Source organism: Abramis brama (assembly GCF_963993115.1).
Source record: "Abramis brama genome assembly, chromosome: 6".
Taxonomy (NCBI): Eukaryota; Metazoa; Chordata; class Actinopteri; order Cypriniformes; family Leuciscidae; genus Abramis; species Abramis brama.
The window spans coordinates 46,665,236-46,682,254 of record NC_139968.1 but is presented as its reverse complement, the minus strand read 5'-3'; the positions used below and the strand labels follow the sequence as shown (position 1 = coordinate 46,682,254).

The window sequence follows — 17,019 nt, the reverse complement described above, 5'->3', positions numbered from 1 at the left end:
GTAAACCAGCATTCACCATCCTCATATTTTATTTTCACATATTTCAAGTTTAAAATTGAGAAAAGTTACAAGTCAAGCGTAGAATTAATCAGTGACTGTGTGTTAGACAGAGCAGAACATCTGCTGGGTAAAAGACGAACGTGAACATGGTCAACCAGTGCAGTGGAACTGGGAACACTGGGAAAGCAGGCTAGAGTTGACCTGCCGGCGGGACGTCCCGATCCCGATCCCGATCCGCAGGTGTAGACGGAAGCGCCAGGCCGATGGTTTCCTCCAGAGACGAGAAACACTGAAGCAGAGCAGCCTGAGTCACAGACAGAGAAAGCCATCATTTAAACTGTTTATCATAATTATACCTTAGGATGTCATAATTCTGACTTTTTATGTCATACTTATGTGGTTTATGTCGATTTTTGGATCAAATTCAAAATTGACAAAAAGTTGTAATTATAGGGAAAAATCCAAATTATGACAAAAAGTTAATTATCACAGAAGTAATGACATAAAAGTCTAAATTATATAACTATTATATATAACTATTATAATAAAATTATATATAACTTTTTTTCATAATTTAGACTTTTTATGTCCTAATTTTGACACTGTCCTGATTTTGGTTTACGGAAGCATGATTATGTTCTCCTATGTGTATGAAGGTGTGTGTGTGTGTGTGTGTCCTCACCATGGCGAGGTCCAAACACTGGCCGTATGAGTGTGTGTGTGTGTGTGTGCGTGTCCTCACCATGGCGAGGTCCAAACACTGGCCGTATGAGTGTGTGTGTGTGTTCTCACCATGTCGAGGTCCAGGACGTTCCTCAGGAGTTGCAGGAGGTCGTCGGCGCTGAGCGAGTCTTTCAGGAGATTCAGTCGAACAACAGCCGCCGTCACACACGAACAGGCCACCAATGACGGAGCGAAGACCGAGAACTTCAACTCTGAAACACACACCACAAGCCCCGCCCCTTAAAATCAACATCCACCAATCCTGCTTCAGCTCTGAAACACACAACACAAGCCCCGCCCCTTAAAATCAACATCCACCAATCCTGCTTCAGCTCTGAAACACACAACACAAGCCCCGCCCCTTAAAATCAACATCCACCAATCCAGCTTCAGCTCTGAAACACACAACACAAGCCCCACCCCTTAAAATCAACATCCACCAATCCTGCTTCAGCTCTGAAACACAACACAAGCCCCGCCCCTTAAAATCAACATCCACCAATCCAGCTTCAGCTCTGAAACACACAACACAAGCCACGCCCCTTAAAATCAACATCCACCAATCCTGCTTCAGCTCTGAAACACACAACACAAGCCACGCCCCTTAAAATCAACATCCACCAATCCCTTATCCAATAATATCCACATTAATAACAGGATTTTCTCCATTAATATCCATTAATATCAGGATTTTATCCATTAATATCAGGATTTTATCCATTAATATCAGGATTTTATCCATTAATATCCATTAATATCAGGATTTTATCCATTAATATCAGGATTTTGTCCATTAATATCCATTAATATCCAGATTTTATCCATTAATATCAGGATTTTGTCCATTAATAACAGGATTATATCCATTAATATCAGGATTTTGTTCATTAATATCCATTAATATCAGGATTTTATCCATTAATAACAGGATTTTATCCATTAATATCAGGATTTTCTCCATTAATATCAGGATTTTCTCCATTAATATCAGGATTTTCTCCATTAATATCAGGATTTTGTCCATTAATATCCATTAATATCCGGATTTTATCCATTAATATCAGGATTTTGTCCATTAATATCCATTAATATCAGGATTTTGTCCATTAATATCAGGATTTTGTCCATTAATAACAGGGTTTTGTCCATTAATATCCATTAATAACAGGATTTTATTTAATAATATTCTTGAACGATAAGTATTATTTCCATTCTGAATCTTTTTCCGAAGACGTTTTGAGAAGTTCCTGCTGAACATTAAAGAAATTTGTCACCGTCATTCCCAAATAAACGTACTGATTTAAAAGTTTGAAGTTCAGTTTGAAGAACTGAACCACTGAAGAAACATTTGGGCAAGAGTTTCTGTGAAAGCCCACATTCCCAGACAGCGCATTAGCTCTGGCCCTGCGTCAGGCGGAGGGGAATGATCACCTGACCCTGCCCAGGCTTCGCATCAGCTCGGCTGCTTATGCTAAATGTAGTATAGGGTGTGAAATCTGTACAACTGTGGGATTTGTAAACAATTGTGAAAAATTTGTAATAAAGTTCTTTAAATTATTAACGAGGGGCTTATTTTGAACCCACAACCAGCTGTGATTAATTCAGTTTATCACGTGTTTTATCACCACTGTGTGAAGAAGTGAACTTACAGGCCAGCTTCAGTGAGCAGCTGCAGATCTGCCGCTTCACAGCTGATTCAGTGATGGACCTCGTGTGTGTGAGTGTGTGAGTGTGTGTGAGTGTGTGTGAGAGTGTGAGTGTGTGTGTGTGAGTGTGTGTGTGTGTGTGTGTGTGAGTGTGTGTGAGAGTGTGAGTGTGAGTGAGAGTGTGAGTGAGTGTGTGTGTGTGTGTGTGTGTGTGTGAGTGTGTGTGAGTGAGAGTGTGTGTGTGTGTGAGTGTGTGTGTGAGTGAGAGTGTGTGTGTGTGTGAGTGTGAGTGTGTGTGAGAGTGTGAGTGTGAGTGAGTGTGTGTGTGAGTGTGTGTGAGAGTGTGAGTGTGAGTGTGTGTGACTGTGTGTGAGTGTGTGTGTGAGTGAGAGTGTGTGTGTGTGTGAGTGTGAGTGTGTGTGAGAGTGTGAGTGTGAGTGAGTGTGTGTGTGAGTGTGTGTGAGAGTGTGAGTGTGAGTGTGTGTGACTGTGTGTGTGTGTGTGTGAGAGTGTGAGTGACGTACCTGTATTCAGTGATGAAGCTCCAGCGCAGCAGAACAAAAGCGCTGATCATAAACGTCACGCACGGCTTATACAAGCAACAAAGAGCAGATCAGCGACAGAGAAGATGCTGACGCGCACGTGTGTGTGTGTGTGTAATGTGTGTGTGTGTGTGTAATGTGTGTGTGTGTATGTGTGTGTGTAATGTGTGTGTGTGTGTGTGTGTAATGTGTGTGTGTGTGTAATGTGTGTGTGTGTGTGTGTGTGTGTGTAATGTGTGTGTGTGTGTGTGTGTGTGTGTGTGTGTACCTGTGGTGTTCAGGGCGATGTAGGAGTGTGTGTGTATGTGTGTGTGTGTCAGGGTTATTATAGTTTTGCATTTTTCATTAGTTTTTATTTTTATTTCGTTTTGACTTTTTGTTTTCAAATTCAGTTTAGTTTTAATTAGTTTTTAAAGTGGGTTTGCTAGTTTAGTTTAGTTTTTATTTTTTGAAAATGCTTAGTTTTAGTTTAGTTTTTATTAGTTTTAGTGTTAGTTTTAGTCTTTTTTTGTAATTTGGGTTATTTGTCACGGGCAAGATTCAAAAAGGTCAGAAAAAGTATTGTGTAATAATAACTCAACAAAAATGTCATACAATTTTAGGAAAAAATTCACACCCCATTGAAATTCCTTCACCTCTTACAAAATCCACACGCCATACCAGAAATCTACACATCTTCTACACAGAATTCACACCCTATACTAAATTTACCCTGTGCAGTCAATAGCCTTTACTCATCTGGATTGAAGCAGCAAACATTCAGTGTAAAAGTAAAACATTTACATAACATTATTTAATATTTGAATCACAGCTTATATAGTGTTTTGACATCGACAACCACAACCAAAAAGTGCATTTTACCTCAAACTTGCCACTAGTTAACTTTCTAAAGAACCAATCGCTTCTCGGGTCGACATTAACACACTGACAAAATTATATTCAGAATTTAAAATATTTTTATACCACTTTTTAATGTGTGATTGTGTAAAGGTGTTCACGAGATGGAGATACCAACCTTTCGCGTACTTGCAACGTCGAACGAACACTCGTTCTCATGGAGACGGTGTGCACGGAGGGGAGGGGCTGTGTGTGTGTGTGTGTGTGTGTGTGTGTGTGCGCGCGCATGTGAGAGACGCATGAGTGACAGAGAGACGGAGGGAGAGCAGGGAATACGCTGCGTGTTTTAAATAGCATTAAAAAATTAAAGACCTTGACAAAGACGAAAACTAAGGACATTTACTCTATAATTTTATTTTATTTTAGTTAGTTTTGCCAAACACACATTACAGTTTTAGTTAGTTATCGTTTTTTTGTAATGCCTCGTTTTTGTTTTTATTTCAGTTAACGACAATGTTTTTTCGCACCTAGTTTTCATTTTTTCGTTCGTTTTCGTTAACGATTATAACCTTGGTGTGTGTGTGTACCTGTGGTGTTCAGGGCGATGTAGGAGTGTGTGTGTGTGTGTGTGTGTGTGTGTGTACCTGTGGTGTTCAGGGCGATGTAGGAGTGTGTGTGTGTGTGTGTGTGTGTGTGTGTACCTGTGGCGCTAAGGGCGATGTAGGAGTGTGTGTGTGTGTGTGTGTGTGTGTACCTGTGGCGCTCAGGGCGATGTAGGAGTGTGTGTGTGTGTGTGTGTGTGTGTGTACCTGTGGCGCTCAGGGCGATGTAGGAGTGTGTGTGTCTCCTCAGGGCCGGGTGGTTCTGCACTTCGAGCGGCAGCTCCTGCAGTAGCAGCTCCAGGAAGTCAGAGGGCAGCACTGAGGCCAGATTCCAGTGGAGCCGCGACACCAGCAGCACCTCCCACTGCTGCACACACACACATTACACACATTACACACACACATCACACACACACACACACACATTACACACTAGCACCACCATAACAAACACCAGAAACACAAAAGCTCACACTGAGACTGCCTTAACCGCGGTAAAATCACTGCAATTAAAATAAATAAACTAAATAAAAACAATAAACATAAATAAACAAACAATAAACATAAATAAACAAAAATAATTCATAATAATAATAATAATAAGCTGAATTAGGGGCCGTTTTCAACTAAAAACGTTAACCTTTTCTTCTAATGCGATTTGGCCGGTGGTTTGGGGGACCGCTGAAAGAGCGCTATCATCTCTTCGTAAACTATAAAAATGCTAATTTGTGAAAACGTTGACATCATGCACATGCGTTACATGTTCAGCGCTAAAGAACGCCACCGCAGGGAAACTGTTGTTGCGCTCTCTTTACATGTCGTCGCATCTTCTTGTGCTAGCATGCTACAGTCGCTCAGCTACTTTACTGTTTTTATTTCCGTTATTTATCTGCTTATCTTTTCTTGTATTATTATTGTCATTTTTGTTGGGTTTTTTCGTTCTCTCCTCTGGCGGGTGTTCCTGCTCTTGTTTCACATGTTGGTGCTATTTCTTTTCTATTGTATAATCGTAATAAAAAAAAATTAAAAAGTGTTTCTTTACAAAGTGTGATCGCCATCTACTGGCCTGGCAGCAGAATACAGCGATTCACATGATTTTCGCGAGTCCGTGCGAACGGGGATCGTTTGTCGTCTGTACGCAGAAAAACGCGAATCGTTGAAAAAAATTAAATAAATTTGTTGTCATGTAAACGTACGCTTAAATAAAAAATCAGCCATGTAATTAAGCTCATTAACATATCTATTCCAAGGTTATTATTGTTAATAACTACAACTAAAAATAAAAAAATTCATTACTTGACATAAAATAAAATATATTTAAAAAAAACTTAAAACTTAATTTATTTCAGTTATTTGCAATGGCAACATTTCTCATTTTTGTAACGAAAGGCTGAAGTACTAAAATAACTAAATAAAAACTATAGGCACATAAAAAACTAATAAAAATGACAAAACACGAAACAAAATGACTAAAACTTTAACTAAAATTAAAATGTTAGTAAATATGTAGAATGTGCGTCACAGGTGTTTGTTTATCTTATTTTACAACGCTTCAAATCAGTGATAATTAAGCATTATTTACTGTTATAGTATTTAATCATATTTTTAATTAGCTTTTATTTTACATTTTTTATTATTACATTGAATAGTTTAAGTTTATTTTATGTGCTTTTGTCATTTTTAATGGCTCGTTTTTTTTTTTTTTTCTATTCAAATTTCTTTTTTCTTTTTTAGTTTTAGTAAAACGTATTTTATTTAAGTTCAGTTCAGTTTCGTCTAGTATAGGTTGGAGCGCTAAAATAACTAAAACGAAATACAATAAAAATAACAACTAAAGCTTTCATTTATTTTCAATTTTTAATTTTAGTCATTGTACTACTTCAACTAAAACGTATTTTATTTCAACTAAAGGTAACATTTCCAATTTATGTTTCTTTTTTTATTATTTTAAATTTGTCTAATATTTATATTTTATTCCTTATGCCAGAGGCGCATCCGTGCATGCTTTCTTTGGGGGACTAACATTACCCACAATACCTTGCGCAACAGAAGACGAAGAGTTTAATTCTGAGTTTTGCAACTGTTTAAGATAAAAATGGGGGGGACAGTTGACGCAACAGTTTTCACGGCCCTAAAAGTTACGTATTTAGTTCTAAAACGACATTGAACATATTGTTGATATATTTTGTGTATTGTGTACAAAGTTGTATATCATTAATGTAATCTCTGTATGGTTTGCAAGAATAATAAAAAATAAAAATAAATAAAACGCACAGCCCTGATGAACTGTGTCACATGACCTCACCAGGATCTCTGGGACGGTGACGGCGTGGTCCGTGTAGACGCACAGCTTGGCGGCGCTCAGAGGAACCGATTCCCGGAGTTTGGAGGCCAGGAACATGCAGACGGTTCCCAGAAGCTGCAGGTGGCATTTACGCAGGGCATTCTGGGACATGTACCTGTCCAGGTAGTGAACAGCCAGAGGAAACACCTCCTCCTCACACTTCTGATCCTCACACACCTGCTCAAGAACAACACACACGAGTCCTCTGATGATTCATGATTCAGATCAGAAAGATTCAAATCAGTGAATCAGAATATGATTCACAAGACATCATCAGATCGGTATGATTCGAATCAGTGAATCAGATGTATTAATGTATGTAAATGTATACATTTCTGAAATAAATACATAACTTAGACAAGTGCTATACAAATAAATGTGAATTGAATTGAATGTATTAGACATCATCTGACCAGTGATTCGAATCAGTGAATCTGAACACGACGTATTAGACATTATCTGATCGAATATGATTCGAATCAGTGAATTAGAATATGATTCATAAAACATAATCTGACTAGTGATTTGAATCAGTGAATCAGAATATGATTCATACAACATAATCTGACTAGTGATTCGAATCGGTAAATTAGAATGATTCATAAACATCTGACTAGTGATTCGAATCAGTGAATCAGAATATGATCCATAAGACATCATAAGATCATTATGATTCGAATTAATAATTCATTTCTGATGTGTACTCGCCTGAAGCATCCACCCAGTCAATATTCTCCGCATGTAGGCCTGCACGTCGGTCTGTTCGGTTCCGGGTTTAATGATGTTCGGTCTCTCCGAGCTCAGCAGGTTCTGACAGACCCGCTTGTCTTGGATCAGAACCATGTCTCTGAACGCCCGAACCGGTCTGGACTTTACCTGAGAGCTCGAGCCCAGTTTGACATGTTCGTGACAGAATAACTCCATCACAGGTTCGTCTGACCGGACTCGCCGGTAAAGTCACGCGGGATCTACGTTAAAAAAAACTCTTAACGGGACTACAAACTATATACACTGTACATTTAGCCGAATTCATGAGTAAAAACGCATTATTTTCTTCAGTTTACGGAAGGCTTGTGCGTGAGTTGCGGCGCGCGGCGTGACCGCTCTCACGAGAATACCTGAACGATCGTTATGACGTCACATCGAAGATCGCGATGTCGCTTAGTCATCGTGAAACAAAACAAACGTATTTTATTTTAATCTGGACCGAAAGGACTCTGGAGTTTTGTTGTATTATGTTATGACAATGACGATAATTGTTGTAAAAAAAAAATCTACTTCATTTCTTGAAGCATTTAATAAATGTTTTTTGTTTTGTTTTTTTTACGTATTTTATTTTATTGATACGAGGTCCTGGGGCCTCATTTATAAACGTTGCGTACGCACAAAAGGCGGCATACGCCGCTCTCTACGCAATAATTGGTATTTATAAAAAGCAAACTTGACGGGAAAATGTGCGGTCCTTCACGCAAACTCTGACCCAGGTGTACGCACAAAAACGGGTGAAATGAGAAATGGCGACACCGTCGGCAGATGGAAGAAACACGTGAAAGTGTGTGAAACTGTAGATCGTTGTGTAAAAGAAATGGCAATACTGCCTCTCATAAATAACATGAAGACTTCACAAAGCAAGTCTACAATTAACAGCCCACACGAACACCCGTTTGATCGATCTGCAGTGTAAAACAAACAAAATCAAATGAAGATTACAATAGAAATGCAATTTAACACATATTTGCAAAAATATATAAATATGTTCTGCAATAATATTAGCATGTTATGCAATTCATCCTCATAACACATCTGTAGCTTGTCAGATGCAATCAAATGGATGGTAATAAAATGCCATGATGCCATCACAATGCGTAATGACGCACAATGGCTGATCATGCGCTTCACGCTTGCGCGTGAGTTAAGTTACGTTTCTTGGTTTTCCTCTGTGTTTGCCATGATTTCGCAATCGATGAATATTAACTTGTTGCCGTTTCACGGTCTATTTATGGGCAACTATGGGCGTGACATGAAGCCGCAAAAGCTGCGCTACATTTAGAATTGATTGTGATTTATTAAGGGAAACTGCGTAGGATGTGCGTGCGCACGGTTTTATAAATCCGAATATTTCTGTGCGTACGCACGTCCTATGTTTCATCCGTACGCCACTTCTGACGCAAATCCTACGCAAAGTTTTATAAATGAGGCCCTGGTCTCATGATCATTTCTCATAATCATTAACTAAATTTAATAAGGTCCGCCTCAGCTGACATCAAGCTGTTTCTCATTACGATTTAGTATATAATTTGTTACAGAGATTGTTACAGATATATATATATATATATATATATATATATATATATATATATAATTCATTGAGAACAACATTTCATTTGAAGGTTACAAACCATGAGAGCAAAAATAACAGGTCTGGATGAGTTTATGATTTTATTAAGTTCTAACCAAGTTTAGTCCAAAAATATGAACATTGCATCACAACAAAAATGCAAAATATACTGCGGCACAATCCCACGTTATCATCATCATGTTATTCCAGCACGTCGCCCAAACTGACGCATCGAGATGAACGTGCGCGGTCAGTCGACGGCCATGGCGGGCGTGGCGTCCTCCAGGTCTCGAGACTCGGCGTTCTGCAGTTCTCGCCGGATCTCAGCCGTAATCCCCGGGTGCGTGTGAACCCTCAGCAGGTCCAGCAGCGCCTCCTTCTGTTCGGAGGACAGGTCTGCTCGGTAGCGCTGGGCCAGCGTCAGCAGGCACTGGTGCCACAGCACCGGCAGGGTCCGTTTATCTGAGCGAAACGACAGGAAGTGTGCGACCAGCGCGTCCAGCACGCGGAAGGGCAGCGCGTACTTCTTATCCAGCAACAGCCGCAGGAAAATACTGTTGGCTCCGTTATACTCCATCTCTGCCAGTTTCAGCATCGCAGCGCTGCAGGAGAGGACAGACACAAACCAGTAAGTTACTGGTGCAACTTTTTCACTCATCGGCCAATTCGGCTACTACATTTATAAGTTACCGGCCATTCAGGACTTCTACTAGCCAAAAAAAGAAAGAAAGAAATGAACCAGATTAACTACGTCACAGCTTTAAATTAAATATTATAAATCAAAATCCTGTCATCCAGCATCTCCTCTCTTCCTCTTTCATCCTTTTCACCAAACGTGATTTAGACCGATCGATACAGGACAAGGAACATCAGGTTTGAAAATAACAATGTCTTTTCTGTTAATCAAATGCTTTTTAATCTTTGCAGTGTAAACTTGGCACAAGACATGCATCCGTGAGCATGTTGACCTTTGACCTGTGTGTAAAGCTAACCTGGAGTTGACCTTTGACCTGTGTGTAAAGCTCACCTGGAGTTGACCTTTGACCTGTGTGTAAAGCTCACCTGGAGTTGACCTTTGACCTGTGTGTAAAGCTCACCTGGAGTTGACCTTTGACCTGTGTGTAAAGCTCACCTGGAGTGTAACACTGGGATTGAGCATCGTGTGAGGATACTGCCGATGATAATGGCTTCTCTCAGCGTACATGTTCCCGATTCACACAGCGGAAGCAGAATCCCTACAAACACACACACACACACACACACACACACACACATATAGAACTCATAAGTCATTTCATTTTTATTTTATGTTATTTTAACAGATCTCACCAAATTTGCAGAGCTGATTAATCACAGTACTTGAAGTTTTTAATGTTGTTTATGTGTCTATGTGGAGTTATTAATGTGCTTTAAGACAAATCATGTGTAAATTCATAAGTCGACTCCATTGCTGAGTATTTCCTCCTTAAAACTGCAGTGAACCAAAGACAGTCTCAAAAACACGCTTTGAAATCGCTGGTGTTTCTGACGTCACAAACTACCTTGTAACCAATCAGATCAACGTGTGATCGTCAACCAGTGGATCTCTGAGCTGAGTGAGGGAGTGGAGGCGGGGCTCATTTGCATATTCATAGAACCACGCATACTAAATGAGGCGAGGGTGTCGAGTTACATTCAAGATATTTTAAGGCATAATTTTAAATATGTAATTTTGATGCTCAAAGATGAGATTTAAGGGATAACATTATTGACTACAGGGAGTCAAAAGATGCATTATCTAATTAAATATGCACTAAAAATTCCAGGATCAAAATTCTCATTTTGTTGACAGTTTAAACGGTTTTTACTGAGAGCATTTATCAGAAAACAGCGGACAGTAAAAAGAAAAACAACATTTTCACCCTGTTTTAGGAGTGATGAACGAATAAACCCCTCGGTAAAGAGAATATTGATAGGAATAATCTAAGTTTTGGTGTATGTAAGAGCAGCTGAAGTGGAGAACAAAACTCACTTTAAGAACACGGCCTTCGAAGATATGGACTGAAATTGAAATACGCAAATAGATAAAAGTGCAATAAAATAAACACTTAAATGTGTATTTTGGATGTTTTCTGATGGAAGCAAAATCTCAAAATTGACAAGTGCATGTAAAAACAAAGTTTTAGTTAATTTGCCACATGCTTTCGTCATTTTTATACGTTTTTGTTGATATATATTATTAAATATTTAAATTTATTTTAGTCATTTAAGTACTTTAACTTAAACTTTTATTTCAGTTCTCATTTTTAATTTATCAAATTTGTATCTTTTATTTTATCTTTGTTTCAGCTAACCAAAACTATTTCAGTTAACAACAATAACACTGTTACAGTCAGTCAGAAGATTACCAGTCACACAAGAAGTGCATGAGAAAGTCCCCAGCGTCCTCTAGTGTTCAGTAACATCATTACTGGTCATCTCCTCTAGAATAAAGAGCTTTAGAGCTGCTGGAATATTCCTGTGTCAATGCTGTCAAGATTCAGTGTAAAGATGCACTGATGCACACAAGTAAATGAAGCCAGTTCTGGCCCAGTTGTAAAGCAGTGTGTAAGACTCTTCAGAGGCGCTTCTACAGTGTAAACTAAACTTGCCACATTATTTTGACACTAATGCATTTCAACTAATTCTGCGCAGTAAAACAGTGGTCTTTCATGCATCTGTCCATCTTTTCAGACTAGTGGACAGAAAACATCCAGAATCCACTTTTAACTGCATCTGTTAGAGCACATTATCTCTGCGCGTCTGTAGATTTCACTTAGTTTATATTGTTAAAGGTTTTTCCTCCTACATTGAGCCAGAAATCTCCACTTCAGTGACATTCTTATCTTTATTCTGGAGGTTTTTACAGAGGGGTTTGTTCATTTATCATTTCCCTGATTTTATACAACACTTTATTCCTAACAAAATGGCGATTTTTATTTTATTTTTGGCTGTTGACAGTATTTTCTGATTTGTGTGTGATAGTGATAGATATCCAAAATCCCCTCTGTAAAAACCTTTGACTCTAAAATATATAAAAAAATAATTTTGAACCTGACATTATCCAATGTTCAGATTTTTGTTCTAGAATTTTATGCAAATTAGTGCAAATTTAATTAGATAGCGCCTCATTTCCATATTTAAGCATAACATTTCTGAAAACTTGTAATACAACGTAATTAATTAATGTAATCAAGTATGGTGATATTTATTAGTTAATTTTTTACCCTTTTCACCAGGGGTGTCTCGCCTTAAAGGTGCAGTGTGTAAGATTGACCGCTAGTGGTCGAGATCGGTACTGCAGTCCAATTCAAAATATGGGAGATCGTTATTCCCCGCCTCCTCAGACTCGACACTCACGCGGGTCGCCAGTTTGAGGACACACGACAGGAACGAGCGCAACGGACAGCGAAAGCCGAGGAGACTTACGGACTGTAAGCAGAGTTGATTTATCCGTGTTTTAATATGCTCTCGTTCACAGAGATTTATAGATGGACATCGAGGCTTTTAGGTTGTGTGGAATCTGCCATCTCTGGCCCAGTTTGTTTGCTCGTTTCCATGGCTACGATACGCTGTGTTTCCCGCCAACTGGCATCCCGGGGTGTGGAAATACTATTGGCTGAACTGGCAGTGGGCGGAGTCACACAGACCAAAACAACAACCGACTGACAACACGGAACGTGTAAAATAACGAGTAAAATAATGAGTAAAATAACGAGTAAAATAATGAGCAAAATAACTGTAGAAGTGTTTATCAGAGAAACGAGGATGTGAACTCAGCATATCCTCAATATCTGCAAACATATTATGGTATTTTTATGCTTTAGCAGAGTAGTAAAGTTACATACAGCACCTTTAATGAACAACACGTTGTTTAAAACGCCACAGTGAGAGGATCTGACCTTTGAACCAGGCTGCGGGTTTGAAGAGCGCTTTCTTCAGCGCGCTGTACAGGTGAAAGTTCAGGCGCTTGTACTCCGTGATATCGTCTCGAACCCGAGGCAACAACACCAGATTATAGAAGCGCTGAGCCATTCGCTCCTTCAGGTTAGACGAGAAGATCCTACACACACACACACACACACACACACACAATAACCAGGGTTATTATGGTTAAAATGAGACTAAAAACCATGCAAAACATTTCTGGTAACACTTTACAATCAGGGCTCATTTGATAACATTAGCTAATGTATTATAACACCTTTCCAGCGTGATGATGCAATGCGTGGCGGATCCCAGAGACGGTACGAGACGGGCATTTGTGGTTAAAAAGTATATATATATATATATATATATATATATATATATATATATATATATATATATTATTTAGAAAATGACGATCGTTTCGTGAGATAAGACTCTTATTTCTCGACTGGGATCGTGACGAGACTGTGAAGCTGCACTGGACATCTGAACCTTCTGTGAACACTGGTATAGCTGGCTGCCATTGAAGTCCATTCTGTGTGGAAAAATCCTGGAGTGTTTTCCTCAAAAACCTTAATTTCCTTTCGACTGAAGAAAGACAGACATGGATATCTTGGATGACATCGGGGGGAGTAAATTATCAGCAAAAATTTTTTTGAAAGTGAACTAATCCTTCAAGGCAATCCTCTATTGCCTTTAGAATTGGAATATTATTCCAATTTTGATAATATTTAAGCATTTTGGTTTTCAGCCATTTTGACAGCCCCAGTGTGTCGATTGTTGGCGCGTGCGTGACCTCTGACCTGGTGGCCTGGTACATGGCGGCTGCGGTCCAGGTCTCTGGGTCTGTGAGGTACAGGACCTGCTCCCAGTTGGAGAGAGCCGGGATGATCTTAAACGCTTTCGGGAGTTTCCCACTCCGGTACTTCGACAGAACCTGGGGGGGGGGGGGCAATCAAAGATTAATAAATACTGTAACAAATGTATTGCTCAACGTTAGTTAAAACATTACCTAATGAACCTTATTGTAAAGTGTTACCAAATTTTTTAATGAAAATTACAAGACCCATGTTTAATTTTTTACAGTGTAGCATTGTGGGTAAATCGCTAGTTTAGCGCACCTTGCTAACGCCTCGGTAAACCTGCACGACTCGAGGGTCCAGTTGAGGATCGGCTCGTCCTGAAACCTCAGACATCACAGTTCCCACTTCAGTCTGCTTCTCCGTGATCTTCTCCATGATGATGTCGGCTAGCGTGCGTCTGTCACACACACACACACACACACACACACACACACATTAATGCATTTGGCAGAAACTTTCATCCAAAGTATTTTATCCAAATACTCGATTTGCCTAATTGAGTTTCATTTCGGTTAATCGTGCAGCCCTAACACACACACACACACACACACACACACACACACTGGCCTCACCTGAGCGGCGGGTTCTTGTTCATGAACATCTCGATGGCCCTCTCGTCCTCAGGATCCACGTCCACCTCTCGCGACTCCTCCACATGATGACCCAGAGCCGGCCACTCCTCGTCTGAGTCTCCATCATCTGCACTCGGACCTGAAACACACGCGTGTCACTGATACTGCACTTCATTGTGCTCATATATAGTGTGTGGTATTAACACGCACAGCTCTTACTCATGTAGACTGTATAAAAATATGTTCGTAGTGTCCGTGACGTCACTCGTAGTGTTTTTGAAGCCCAAAGTGGGCGGAGCCGGCCGTCGCCATCTTGGCAGCGTCACTCCCGGATAAACGAAGATGTGCGGCGAGGCGGATTAGCTGAGGTGATGTGACGCCAACGCTAGCAGATAAACGGCTAGTAGTGACATCAGCGGCAATCCACCCGTCACTCAAGTGGTCACGCCCTTAATTATGCACAACTTTAAGGCTTAATATAATTTAAACGGATGAGTTATAAAAACACCCCCCCCCTCACAGTCGTCATGAACATCAGCTTTATAGACCAAAGCCACTTTTAGCTCCAGACTGTAAACATGTGTTTCTGCTGTAAAGTTGGGCATATTAACATGGGGGTTTATGGGATTGAGTCTCTTCTGCAGCCTCTAGTGGCCAGTGGAGGAACTGCAGTTTAATCACTCAGCGTTGAGAGAGAGAGAGACTGAGAGGCTGCGCTTGGTTAAAACCTCACTCCTCTGGACTCAAGAGGCACGCTAGCGACCGAGACGCTGCGGTCTTTATTGTCCTTGTTAGCGCGCCCGCCTCCCACGCCGGAGACCCGGGTTCGAATCCCACTTGGAGCGAGTTGAGAAGGACCAGTAACATTTGGTGCTGTGACCCGGATGGGAGTGAGGTTTAGGGGGTGAGTGTAACAGATAGAGGCCACAAACCACACACACGTTTCTAACCCCGCTCTGCGTGAGTCGAGGACTGCGTATGCTTCAAAGGGGACATATCATGAAGATCTGACTTTCCCTGTGTGTAAGTGCTATCATCGGTGCTTCTACCAACACAGAAAACATGAAAAGTGAAACCCAGTAACTGTGTTCTGGAGAGTCTTTCTCTGCAAGCATGTTATAAAATAAGCCGATCAGATTTCGTTCTCCTTCTGACGTATTATTATAATATTCTCGGCCCTTAATCTGCACGTTTACACACACCAGCCGACATTTGGTTTCGCGATCGACGACAGAGACCAGTTCTAGCGCACTGATGAAGATCCAGCAAAGCCTGAAGCTGTTCTGTGGTTGAGCTCAGACGAGCACTGAACACTATTGACCAGAACATGTCACCGCTGTCTTATAAAGACCTCAGGAACTGTGGACACTTGTGGAGAAGTTAAACATGATGATGAGATGATCAATCTAACTCCACAACAACTACAGAAATGTCTCCACTAACATTCAGAAGCTCTTCCTGAGTCTCTCCGTAAGGCTGCACTCGCTCCTGGTGATTCTGGGATTCTGGATGAGTGAGATTGGCCTGTTCTGTTATTGCTCGAGTAAAGACTCCGCCCTCTTCTGAACGGAGGCGGAGCTAAAGCTCATTTGGATTTAAAGGGACACACACAAAAACGGCACGTTTTTGGAGAAGGACAGATATTATTGCGTTTTTGCTCACACCCAAAAAGGGGCAAATTTGACAAGCTGTAATAAATGATCTGGTATTTTGAGATGAAATTTCATAGACACATTCTGGAGACACCATAGATTTATATTACATCTTGTGAAAAGGGCATATGTCACCTTTAATGTAAAGTATGTTATCGAATGTTGTTTATGTTCGACTGATAAAGCACCACTAATACCATGACTGTATAGACTGCTAGTGAGTATCTGTGATGGTTCACTCACCTAGTTGAGTAGCGGGCTGTCTCTTGGGTTCTGCTGCGAGTCCTAGCTCAGTTTGCAGCTCGTCCTGTTGTATTCGGGCCTGTTGCAGGATCTTTCTGGACAGTTTCTCGTCCACATACTCCTGCTCCTCCTCGTGGGTTCGGGTTCGGTTCTTCACTCGCCCGCTGGCCCGAACCGAGTCTCCCTGCAGGATCTGATCGGCCAGAGACACGCCGGAACCCGGCCCGCTTTTCGTACTCCTCTTCACCTTCGGCATGATGATGAATTAATATTATTATTATTATTATTATATCAGCCTCAACTCATGACACGCAGCTGCGCGCCGAACACACGTGTGTCTGAACTGAAGAAAATGGCGCAGTGTGTGTGTGTGTGTGTGAGTACGGCTGATCTGAGATCAGATGAATGGAGCGAGCGCTACTCGCTATTTATTTTTTTGAACAAGGATCACAGGGGATACATATATATCACACACAAAAAATAGGATTAGAAACTCAAGGTAAAAAGGTAAAGCAAGGCAGTAAAGTAGGTTACATACAGTAAGAGATAGTCTACTAAAAATAATAATTCATAAAACATTTAAAGCAATAGAAATTAAGCATACGATAAATGAATACAAATAATAAATACAAATCTTAAGGAAATCAGGAGGTAACTTAGTTTCAAGTGTTTCAAAAAAACATAATAGAAAGTCTGAAACTCTATTCTT

General features: G+C 40.3%; 2 protein-coding genes across 2 annotated transcripts; both read right to left on the bottom strand.

Annotated features, from left to right (window-relative positions):
- Nucleotides 1-41: 41 nt before the first annotated feature.
- ccnd3 (cyclin D3) lies at nucleotides 42-7,772 on the bottom strand. Its single transcript, XM_084117808.1, has 5 exons — nucleotides 7,403-7,772; nucleotides 6,656-6,871; nucleotides 4,558-4,717; nucleotides 793-935; nucleotides 42-304 (listed from the first exon to the last, which is right to left on the bottom strand). The coding sequence occupies exons 1-5, from the start codon at nucleotides 7,616-7,618 to the stop codon at nucleotides 191-193; spliced, it is 849 nt and encodes a 282-aa protein (XP_083973934.1). The 5' UTR covers nucleotides 7,619-7,772; the 3' UTR covers nucleotides 42-190.
- A 1,347-nt stretch (nucleotides 7,773-9,119) lies between these two features.
- bysl (bystin-like) lies at nucleotides 9,120-16,678 on the bottom strand. The gene is made up of 7 exons (XM_084116541.1): nucleotides 16,311-16,678; nucleotides 14,416-14,554; nucleotides 14,102-14,240; nucleotides 13,784-13,917; nucleotides 12,953-13,113; nucleotides 10,165-10,267; nucleotides 9,120-9,634 (listed from the first exon to the last, which is right to left on the bottom strand). The coding sequence occupies exons 1-7, from the start codon at nucleotides 16,564-16,566 to the stop codon at nucleotides 9,283-9,285; spliced, it is 1,284 nt and encodes a 427-aa protein (XP_083972667.1). The 5' UTR covers nucleotides 16,567-16,678; the 3' UTR covers nucleotides 9,120-9,282.
- Nucleotides 16,679-17,019: the final 341 nt, after the last annotated feature.

What these genes read in the sequence shown, in the direction of transcription:
- bysl (XM_084116541.1), bottom strand. Translation starts at nt 16,566, where the DNA reads ATGCCGAAGGTGAAGAGGAGTACGAAAAGCGGGCCGGGTTCCGGCGTG. An exon ending in GCCATGTACCAGGCCACCAG is followed by an intron (nt 13,114 to 13,783) that starts GTCAGAGGTCAC and finishes GTGTGTGTGTAG; the next exon opens with GATCTTCTCGTCTAACCTGA. An exon ending in ATCCCAGTGTTACACTCCAG is followed by an intron (nt 9,635 to 10,164) that starts GTGAGCTTTACA and finishes CCTCTCCTGCAG; the next exon opens with CGCTGCGATGCTGAAACTGG.
- ccnd3 (XM_084117808.1), bottom strand. Translation starts at nt 7,618, where the DNA reads ATGGAGTTATTCTGTCACGAACATGTCAAACTGGGCTCGAGCTCTCAG. An exon ending in TGACTGGGTGGATGCTTCAG is followed by an intron (nt 6,872 to 7,402) that starts GCGAGTACACAT and finishes GTTCTTGAGCAG; the next exon opens with GTGTGTGAGGATCAGAAGTG. An exon ending in TCACCGTCCCAGAGATCCTG is followed by an intron (nt 4,718 to 6,655) that starts GTGAGGTCATGT and finishes GTGTGTGTGCAG; the next exon opens with CAGTGGGAGGTGCTGCTGGT.